General features: G+C 34.9%; 1 protein-coding gene across 3 annotated transcripts in view; it reads left to right on the forward strand.

The window, feature by feature from the left end:
* The window catches only part of Alg13 (ALG13 UDP-N-acetylglucosaminyltransferase subunit), a 49683-nt gene extending 38434 nt beyond the window's left edge, over nt 1-11249 (forward strand). For 2 of the 3 annotated variants that reach the window (XM_052170794.1, XM_052170793.1), the window contains exons 19-24: nt 254-322; nt 1558-1723; nt 3644-3862; nt 8377-8417; nt 10132-10375; nt 10838-11249. In XM_052170794.1, coding sequence (XP_052026754.1) covers nt 254-322; nt 1558-1723; nt 3644-3862; nt 8377-8417; nt 10132-10375; nt 10838-11094 — 996 coding nt within the window. In that variant the 3' untranslated portion in view covers nt 11095-11249. Of the gene's footprint in view, nt 1-253; nt 323-1557; nt 1724-3643; nt 3863-4700; nt 4739-8376; nt 8418-10131; nt 10376-10837 lie in introns of those variants that run through there. The other variant, XM_052170795.1, reaches the window with a different exon arrangement.
* The last annotated feature ends 336 nt before the right edge of the window (nt 11250-11585 follow it).

Below are 11585 nucleotides of genomic sequence, written 5' to 3' on the forward strand. Positions count from 1 at the left end.
GTTGGAGCTGACTGAAAAGAATGGGAATGGGTTGGTGATTGGTGAGAAGGTCCACAGGAAGGAGGAAAGTGGGTCCACATCAAGTTTTTATGTAGTCCCCAGGTTTGGGGATAGTTTGGAAGGAAGGAAAGCCACCAACAAACAGGGCTGGGGATGAGACTAGAAGAGTTATGATGGAGGATAGGAAAGAGTGAAAATTTCCTTTGCTTTCTTAGTTTCCCTTTATTTAATTATATTTCTGAATTTATTAAAGTCTCTTCAGGACAGTGGACCATGTTCTGTGCCTCAAGACACAGTTACCTCATACAACTACCCCCCGAAGGTAATCTTCACAGTTATCTAACAGTTATTTACAGTGAACTAAATAGAAAACAAATTTTCCCTTTTCTTTGCCTTCATCATAATTCTGAGCAGGTGCTTATATTTCTCTAAGTATTACTGTGCCTCCTGTTACCTGGCACAGTGATTAATACGTTGATTTTTCAATCAATTAAGTACCTGTTCTTCTGATCTGCTGTGAACTTGTATAAATCAGTCAATAGTAAATTACTTTCCAAGTCTCTTGTTTCCTGAAACGTGAATTGGGAGTTCGCATTTATAAATGTGCCTGAAAAGGGAAGAATATGAGACCAGTATTTAGCATATAGTCAGTAAGTACATCATCACACTTTTGAAAATGAGAACCAGCAGTTGAGGAAGGAAGAAAAGTATTGATACTCTGGGATGAGAACATTTTTATGAGTAGTAAATATGGTCCTTTCCCAAGAGGTCAAACAATGTAAAGATTAACCAGAGACTAGTAGGATTCCATGACTTTGTCATTTTAGATGCTTGGACTGGTAAGAGTGATCCTGTAATAGTCAGGTGTTTATGAGATTTGTCTTGTTATTATATTTACACACATTTGCATATAACATATGCCCTGAGAACGTACTATGTTCTCTTGAAGAATATTGAACCTTAATAAAAAAAACCGTCAGTTATACTTAAATGCAAAAGCATCTCTTCTACTAAAATATTTTATGGGTGAATATATGTAAAAGTGGAAATGAGTCTATATTACAAAGCTGTGGAGCCTGAGAAGTTAACTATTTTAGGAACACGGCAACTAACTGGACAGATAAAGAACAAGAGTTGGAGGGAAACTTTCCATCTTGTACAACTTGATGGCTTTATGGTTTTGATTTTTTTTCAAGACAGGGTTTCTCTGTATAGCCCTGGCTGTCCTGGAACTCACTCTGTAGACCAGGCTGGCCTCAAACTCAGTAATTTGCCTGCCTCTGCCTCCCAAGTACTGGGACTAAAGGCGAGTGACACCCCTGCCCAGCTATGGTTTTGATATTAATCAATGTATTATCTTTACAGAAGGAAACATAGCTCTCAATGAAGTTAGAAATCAGCTAAAGAAGTAACTTTATATGTGGTTTGCATGAAGAATGACTTCTCATTGTTTTGTCAACAGAGAAATTATAATTTGCTCAAGTTAGGTTAAGGGGAAGAAACAAATATGGTTTGAGAAACCAAACTTAAGAATTCTAATTGTTCTTCCACTTCCAGGTGTTAGAAAATTCTGCAGCAATTGCAGTTTCTTGGGCCAGCCATGTTCCAGTTCCAGTCATAGCTAACTGTGCAGGAGATAATCAAGCTATCAGTACCTCTGATGTTTCTTCACAGAATGCCATACAACCTGTTTTTGTACCTCCACCTGCACAAGACAGTCAAGGTGGGTTATTAGTGTTGATTTACTTTGGAAACCTTTTTCTACTTATGAGTATGCACATACTGTTATTCTAGCTACTAGGTAGTATTGTAATTTAAAGAAATAGATATGTCAATTTTACTTAAAATGGTTGTTATTTCACTATGGAATCAGTGATACTCAGCTTAAAATCTGATTTTTTTTTTTTTTTTTGTTTTGGTTTTGGTAGGTAATAGAGTGTTTTTGCACCTGCCCTTTGCTACTCAGTGGATAGGTAGAGATCTTGTACTATTCCTACAACCTTGAGTTATTTTGTAAATCTTTTTTTTTTTAAAGGTGAAGATGCTAAGGCTGGAGGAAACTCTAGAGTTGATTTTACTTATGTGAATTTCAGGGTTCAAACTAAGTCACTAGCTTTGTACTGCAATTTTTTGTACCTACTTAGCCATCTCAGCCCCTTGAATTATGTTTTATTACTTAAGGATTGATGTGTAAATAGTAAATTTCGCCAAAAGTTTGTTATAAAGATCAAACCCATGTAATAACTCTATGTCCTGTGACTGCAGTGGAGTCTCGCCATTTTGCCTAGGCTGGCCCTGAGCTTACTCTGTAGCCCAGGCAGGCCTTGAATTTGAGAGCTTTCTGCCTTGCCTATTTAGGTGGCTGATATTACAATCTTGTTCTGCCAGATCCAGAAACCTAGTATGATTTATTTGTTTTGAGTATTAGTTTAAAGGAGATAAAGAAGAATAACTTTGTTGGAAAAGCCATGTTTACAAAAACATCCAAGCATTAGTAATCAAAATACTTTTCTGAAACTATAAAAGTAGACAGTTCAAAATATATTGCACAACTCCAAGCAGTTATAGAAGTTTTTAAAATTTGTTATGTAGTTTAGCTTTAATAAATTTCATTTTCTGTTGTCCAGTTCTGTGAACAAGTATGCTGTTTTGTAAGGAACACTACAATCAAAAGGGGATTGTTTCTTCATTCCCCTCATCTCCCAAAAAGGAAACCTGTTTATGAATTTGCTTTTGCTTTGGTGTTATCTGTAGATATATCTCCTATTATTAGCATGTAATTGTATATAAAGTATATATGAATGCATTATTAGCATTGCCAGTGAGTGAAGGCAAAGTACATTCATTCATGCTAGATTTTCAGAGCAACAAACTCAGCTTAAATAGTTTGTTTTTAAGCTTATCTCCATGTGTTAGAGCTCTGAATTTAATGCCTTATTGAAATGATGAGATGAAACTGCTTATTTATTCCTTTTAAGTGTTAAAAATGTCATATAGATAGCACAGCTTTAAAGTTTGGTACTTCATTTTGTAAATTGACTAAAATTATCAAGTTAAGTTTCAAGGGTTGTATCGTTTAACATTTGTCAAAATATCACATTTTAAGTAGTATATTACATGAATATAGCTATTTTTACTAGATTATTTTAGGGGTTAATATGCAAACAAATACATTGATTTTTGTATTAAAACTGAAACTCTTAGATGAGTAATTTTTAAGTATAGTAATGAATATAGACATTACAGGAATAAAATATTATATCCAGCCCATTTTTTACATTCTGTGTCTCCTTAGAACTGGAAATTCATGATTTAAAGTTCCTTACATTGTTCTGGGGCTGCCAGGGGAATGTGTAAGGTTTCTAAAATCTCTACTATATTCAGTTTTGCTTCTTGTATGTCTCATGCTTTGATGAAGAGTGATAGGTTGCTGGAAACATGTTTAAATTTGCATTGGGTAACCTCCAAGTCTTTTTTTTTAAGTCAACCACAAGAATTCAATGTTCTGTGATTATATTGGGGGTCAGAAAAAGCACGTCAGCTACTGCTTTATACCGGACAACAGCTGTGCCTCTCATGTTTTATTTCTTTGTTAATTATTGCCATCCTATCCATAATAATTCTCCTATTTCTACTGCTGCAGCCTATCTTCAGCCTTCAGCAGCAGTAGGGGCAGAAGCAGGAGCAGCAGCAGCACCAGTGGCAACACCAGTGGCAACACCAGTGGCAGCACCTCTGCCACTGCCTCCTCCACTTCCTCCTCCTGCCATTCCTCTTGAAGCAGGAGATGCTTCAGGGTTTCCTCTTCCACCACCACCACCGCCTTATTCCTATGATCCGAGTGGAAGTGATCTGCCCCAAGGTAGTGTATTTTGAGATTTGGTCCAGGTTAGTTAGGTTTGAGATGGCTTTTGAGTCTAGAACATTTTCCAGATAGTTGATGGGTACAGAACCAAATGAGAGTAATTTGAGAATATGATTTGAGATGACTAACAAAAGGAGCATCTGGAAGTATGTATCATCTACAGAGATGACTAGTAGATAGGTGGATTGAATCATGACTCTGCTCCTCTTTTGTAGCTACATGTCTTTCCTGAAAGAAATTTACAGATGAGTAGCTTTGTTGTTTTGCAAGTATCTTATTTTAAATTGGGAGTTAATATTAAACATTTTCATTAATATTAAAAATTTCTTCTATGTCATAAATTCTTTCCTGAAGTATATGAAGTTGTTAACCTATTTGATACTTGGTATATCAACTGAATTTTGGGGAAATGGAGGAAGCTTCTGTTCATCTGATCTACTTTGGATATATCAGCCTTGTATTCTTGCTTTCTTAACCAATCAGTGATTTTTCTATTGGAAGTTCTTTGTTGCCCCTGAGTTTAGCTGTATTACTCAAAGATAATTGTAATTGTAAGTCGTTAGCAGCTTGCTTAGACTTTCTTGCTTCCCTTTTTTTTTCCGAGCTGTTGATTTTTTTCTGAGTTCTTTCCAGCTCCTGAACTGGTCAACTAGATTTTCTCCAAGTCTGTTTTGATCATTTTCCATAGAGTAGGTCTTTGTAGTCTATTCTAAATCTACTTAGTATTGTTTGGAAATTTTGGTGACTTACTAGACATTTTCACTTAGCTTTTTAACTTTCAAAGTTATAGGTCTCTAATGAAATTCCTCATCTTTTTCCTCTTGTCTTTCGCCAGTCAACAAACTTTTATTCCTCTTCTTGGTTTCATATTTTGTAAGTATTATTATTGTTTCTATCTAATTTAACCTAATATCTAAATCCTGATACCTTTATTCTGTCAACCTTTTGTGCTATTCATTCATCATATAAGGCATATTGCCTATTTTTCTACCAGTTTGTTGTGAAGATACTCAGATTCAATCTTTAACTGTATTGTTTTATCACATATTTGCTCATTTTTCCTTTTGTCCTTCTGACTAGAAATTAACCCACCTTGTTTTTTATGGCTTTAAAGGTAAATTGTATATATTAGTATACCTCCTCAACCATATGGATAATAAATATGAGTATATAAACACAGTGGAATACTATTTACCTCCATAAAAGCCAAACTCCTGTCCTTTGTGTATGAATCTAGAGGACATACATAATATTTGTTAAAATAAGCCAGGCTCAGAAAGACATGTACTGACCTTACTTGTGACATGTGAACACATGCTTCTAATCTCATTGAAATATAGAATAGGACTGTAATTTCTAGATGTTGAGAAGAGTATAGAAGGGTCCCTAAGGACTATGTTTTGATGTTATACTTGTACAGTAGGCTGTATATATTATATATTTCAAAATAACTAAGAAGATTTTAAATGTTCTCACCAAAAGGAAATGATGAATATAGCGGTGAATATGCTTACTCAAACATATTTCATTACTGTACAGTGATTTATTGTACAATGTATTCATGTATTGAAAGATTATATGATTTGTTAATATCAACACATAAAACCAAACAATACCCATTTAGCCCTTTACCAATTCAACTATAAAATAGTGTCATTGCTTTATACTTTTTAAAAAATTTTTTAAAAAAGATTTATTTTATGTATGTATACACTGTAGCTGTCTTCAGACACACCAGAAGAGGATATCAGATCCCAGTACAGATGGTTGTGAGCCACCATGTGGTTGCTGGGAATTGAACTCTGGACCTCTGGAAGAGTAGTCAGTGCTCTTAACTGCTGAGCCATCTCTCCAGATCCTATACTTGTTTTTTAATTAGTTTTTTTGTTAAAAAAAACTTTTTTTTCTGCACATGCATATTTGTATACATGTAGGCCAGAGAACAACCTCAGTGTGGTTCTTCAGACATTCTTTCTTTTCCTTTTGATGGGATCTCATTGCCCAAGAACTTGGCATGTAGGCAGGGTTGTCCGGGTAGCTAACCAATTCCTACCCCAGCTTTTCCAGTGCTAAGGTGAGAAGTGTGTACCACCATGCCCATTTTTTTACATGAGTTCTGGGGCTTGGCTTTATTTCTTCACACCTTCATGACAGGTGTTTTAGTTTATCTATGTCACCTCTTTGTCTTCCCCTTGGCCCATCCACATTTTCCCCTAGACATCATCATTGCTCTGTTCTTGTTTTCTACCATGCATTAGTTTTACCTGCTTTGGATATTTATATAAATGTAGCCAATATAGTGTGTAACTTCTAGAATGCTTCTTAAACTGGCGTGTTTGAGGTTGTCAGTGTTCTTTAAAGAAGTATCATTTGTTTTTTTATTACTACTTAGCTGAATATTCCAGTTCTAATTTTTAAAAAAATGTTTTATAAGTTATTTGAGAATTTCATATGTTTTTGAACATATTCACCTCCCTCAAGTTTTTCCTTCCATTCTTTTCTACACAATTAATACTTTTTTCCCCTTTTGTCATAGAATCCAGTTTGTGTTGCTCCGCTCAGATTGGAGTCTGTTCTGGTGTGTGTTCAGCCCACCAGAGGTCACATCATTAAAAGAAAACTCTCATTTCTAGAAGCTCTCAGTGCTAATAGCACCTAAGCTAGTGATGGGCTTCCATTTGTACCTTTTTTCTCTGTGTTGGGTTTTTGTCAGGCTAGAGTTCGAGCTTTTTTATCACCACACCATGTAATAGAATGGATTTCATCATGACATTTTTGTACTGTGAATCATTGTACTTTGACCATATTGCCGTTATCATTCCTCATCCTTAATGCCCCCAGGGATTACTTTTTACTAGTTAGTTTGCTTCTGCTTTTATGTGTTGTATATACATTTACATGTAGTCATATGAGATAAAATATGCTAAATTTGTCGTCCCAAACACAAATTGATGTTTCATTTTCCAGTTTTGTCCTTTTAGTATATCAAATACAGTTGCCATTAGGTTTTTAACCCTGACATGAACCACTGACAATAACCCCTTAAAGAGTTCCAAGCCAGGCATGATGGTGCATGCCTTTAATCCCAACACTCAGGAGGGAGAGGCAGGTGGATCTCTGTGTTGAGTTGAGGACAGCCTGGTCTACATGAGAGAGTTCCAGGACAGCCAGGACTACATGGAGAAATCCTGTCTTGAAAAACAAAAAAACAGTAACAACAAAAAACTTTTGAAAAATACCTTTAAAAGTAGATTCTCCATGTGAAAGGAAATATTTTCTGAGTCTGGCTTATTTCACATATGATCTGTAGTGCCATCTATTTTCCAATAGATGTCATGATTTTATTTTTTATGGCTGAATCAAACTATTTTGTATATATGTAATCTATATAATCATCTATCAATAGGTATTTAGGCTTTTGTAATAGCATGTCTTTAAGTTTCATCCTTCTTGTAATAGGTACCAATAATTCACTGTTTATAGTTGAATAATCTCTATGTTTGTGCCACATTTATTATCTATTAATTAATTGATGGAGATTTTGGTTGTTTCTACCTGTTGACTGTCAATGATACTGTCATAAACATTGGTATGATGGTTTTTGTGTTGTTGTTTGTGTGTACTAAAAATTTTACTTCCTGTTTATCTCATATTCTTTAGCTTGAACATCTGGCTTTATATCCCAGTATATTAAAATCCAAAATGATTCTTACAAAATGGCAAAAAAATGTATTCCATAGGGAGGGTGTGACTTAAATGAGACCTTTTCCAGAAATTCATCTGTTAGTGGTACTTGGGATATAGTAATATGAAAAATATGCATGGACCCAGGTCAGTCACAGTCAGTTAAATATATTTATGGATGTGATTAAAATACTAAGAATGGGATTGAGGTGTTTGCTCAGTGGTAGAGTCTCATTTCGTGTTTTCAAGGCCTTGGGGTTCATTCCAAACATTAAAATAATGCAAACGAAACAATGCTATGGACAGTTCCTCTTCTGTACATCTAGTTTTGGTTAATTTGAGTTGAGTTCTATACTTGGAAAAGTTTTTTTTTTAATCATCTTAGGCTTTAACCCATTTTACCTGCCTTGCTTGCTGTCCCTCTCTCTTTGGAGTTCTGGTGGGAGTATGTTAAGAAAAATCCCAAGATGAGTTGTTCCATATGATGCCTGCTTTCTCAGTGGGCATCCATCCCTTCCTTTGTACTATGGAGTAGTGCTCAGGTAACTAAGGTATGATTGTAGTGAAATTTCCATCTTGAAACAAGCAAGAAAATGTCTTTGCTAGTGTAGTAACAGTGGCATTCTAATAGCATCTGTCTGATACTAAGAAATGAAATTTGTATTGGGTGATTCAACCCTGTATCTCAATAATCATAGCTATGACAAGTAAAAAATAGTCATTTAAAACACTTGAATAGTGATAGTGTGTGAAATGGCTGTCTATATAGATATTAAGTTAATTCGAATTGCTTTTGTGTCACTCTCATAATTTTTTTTTTGTTTTAGATACAAAAGTTTTGCAGTACTATTTCAATCTGGGATTGCAGGTAGGGATAATAATAAAATGATTTTGATAAATCCTATTCAAATGATAATATGTTTTGAGAAATCAAGGTTCCTGAACTTTAAAAGCCAAGAATACTGTAAATGTCTAAAAGTTCTTGTTACTCTCAAGAGATCTCTGAAGATTATGTTGGTCAGTTTTCTACTTTAGCATGATTCACCGTGTTACTATAAAATAGTATTAAAAGAGAATGGGGTCTGGGTTCTAAACAGCAGAACTTAATATATATTAGGTTAGGCTTCATATTTAACATTATATACCAGCCCTTCAGTGTTACATACTCACAATGAATGAATGGGTTTATTGCTTACTTAATAGCTCCTAGAAATTTCTGTATTTTATGTGAAATTATTATAAGACCTAGTTCAAAGATATGTAAATAACTTAAAGTACCAAATTTGGATTCTTGCCAAATTCTTCCCTGATTTTGAAAGTTATTAGCATACATCTTGATATCATTGATAGGTGTTTTGTGTTGTGGAACTAGGATCATTTTCCCACTTGTAACTAATATAACCTATAACCAGATAGCATATTTCCTGACAAAGAATGATGCAGATGAATATTTAGTAAATGATATTAAACTGTTGGTCTCTTGGAAATGGCTTAGTTGATAGTACCTTGCAATAATTTCCCTGAACCTTAGATCTGAGCAGAAAGCTTTCTTCTCCATATAAGACACATTTAAAGGTGTAGGTATTTATTCTTTGACATTTTCTTTTTAAATGTGTTCTAAGAGTTATTCACTTGTCCCTTCAGTTAACTTTGACAGAGACTTTGACATACATATAGTCCATAAGGCTATAAAATCCACAAGAACATCAACTCTTTATGTCACAGGAATACTAGGAAATAAATAATAGATGGCTTAATACATTTTACTTTATTATATAAAGGCTTATAGCCGGGTGGTGGTAGTGCATGCCTGTAATCCTGCAGGTGGATTTCTGAGTTCAAGGCCAGCCTGGTCTACAGAGTGAGTTCCAGGACAGCCAGGGCTATACAGAGAAACCCTGTCTCGGGGAAAAAAAAAAAAACAAAACCAAATCCAAAAAACCAATAAATAAATAAATAAATAAATAAATAAATAAATAAATAAATAAATAAATGCAGGCTTATAGTGTTCATTATAGTATATTTATATAAGCATCATATTATGAAATTTATAACCATTTAACTCAAAATGAGTAGCTTTTAGTCTTTATTTTTTGAGATTTATTTATTCATATATTTTATGTGTATGAGTGTTCTGTGTGTACATCTGCGTGCCAGTAAAGGACATTGGATCCTGTTATAGATGGCTGTGACTTTAATTATTTGATATAAAGCATGGCTTTTTTGCTTGTGTAGTATTCTGCTATGGGTACATAACACTGTTCACAGCTCTATACTTTTGAATACATAAGCTTTTAATGATGTTTGTAAAAATTAATGCTACAATTGACATGTTTGCACACAAGTCTTTTTATGTGTTTGATTTCCTTAATGTGATTTTCTTTCCAAATGTATCCCTGGGTATAAATATGAACTATAAGTGGTGAAAGAGATCTTAAAGTTGTAGTTATAAACAACTTTCTACATATCAGATGTTACACAACACTCATAAATTACCACATTTTTTTAAGCTAGGAATTACCCTGAGACTAGATAACAATAAGGAATTGCAAGTTTTTACTTGTTACTTTTTCTTGCTCCAGTGCTATCATCACAACTACTGGCATTCCATGGTCTATATGCCACATGTGCAGCAGCAGCCACAGCAGCAGCTGCAGCCACAGCAGCCACAGCAGCAGCTGCAGCTGCAGCCACAGCAACAGCAGCAGCTTCATGGAGAGAGTTATCTAGATTGTACTGAGCAACCTGTCGTAGACCAAAGTGTTCCTCGTGTGTACAGTGATGTGGCGAGAGAGGATGGCACACAGGCAAATGTATCAACAAATGGTGAGTATATAATGAGATTGCCAGCAAAAACATCAGCTGGATTTTTTGTGCATAATTGTTGTCTTCAGATACTTCAATAAGGTCATATGTACATATGCAGTAATGATATATGCATATCAGTTCTGAAAATGTAATATGTAGATATTTTGTGACTCTTGAGGCTCTTTGAAAAGTATGTGTGTGTTTGTGTGTGTAAATGTGTTTGAGTCTGCATGTGCAAACCATGGTTCACATGTAGCTCTTAGAGGACAACCCAAGGAAGGAGTCAGTTTTCTCCTCCTACTCCATGGGTTATGGAAATGTCAGTCAGGGTTGGCAGCAAGTGTCTCTAGCCATTGAGCAGCCTTGCTGGCATGCCCTGATGTCTTTTTTATGATCAATGATACATTTGTAAGCATATTCATTCACATTTAGTGAAATCTTATAACAGAGTATATATACTGTATCTCTTCTTCGTTTCAGATACTTTTCCCATTGCTGATACTGTACCTATCCCTCATGGAACAGTCTACTATCCAGTAATGACAGATCCCTATGGATCTCCTTTGTCGGGTTTTGATTCCTACGTTCCTGTTGCATCAGATTATTCCAGTATTGCCATGTGGCATCCAGTTGGTGCAGCATATGGTGCTTCTGCACAAATCCACGGTGCTATAAATCCTGGGCCAGTCAGCTATATGCTTCTACCTAACTCACCTCATTATACACCTCAGAATTAAGATTTGGCAATGTGAAATACTTTTTGCTGCCATCTTTACTGTTATGGTTCATAAATGTTTTACATTAGTTCTTAAGTGGTTTAGTTGGGAGGAATGCTCACTATGTCTTTAAAATTCATTTTACTTTTGAAGTAAAATATTTCTTTAAAAACAAAGACATTTTTTTGTTATGAATAAGAAAATTGCAATGAATGTACAAATAGACCCTATAATGGGCAAGTTCTTTGGAGACAGCTCCTGTTAGCCAGCTTGTTAAATTGCATTAATGGATGGTGCCAACTGATAAAGGAAAACATTCAAGCAATTTCCTTTATGATACATCGTAATCAATTACTTACTGTTAGTATGATTTCCATTTTTCGAGAAATTTAAAGAGACAAAAACATCCAACCAAACAAGTGACCATGCTCCTGGCTATTTGTTTATATTACATGAGAGTTCTTCAGGTTTCTTTAAGAGTTGTCAGAACTGAATTGCAGCCTGCTATGAAT

Source organism: Apodemus sylvaticus, chromosome X, assembly GCF_947179515.1.
Source record: "Apodemus sylvaticus chromosome X, mApoSyl1.1, whole genome shotgun sequence".
Taxonomy (NCBI): Eukaryota; Metazoa; Chordata; class Mammalia; order Rodentia; family Muridae; genus Apodemus; species Apodemus sylvaticus.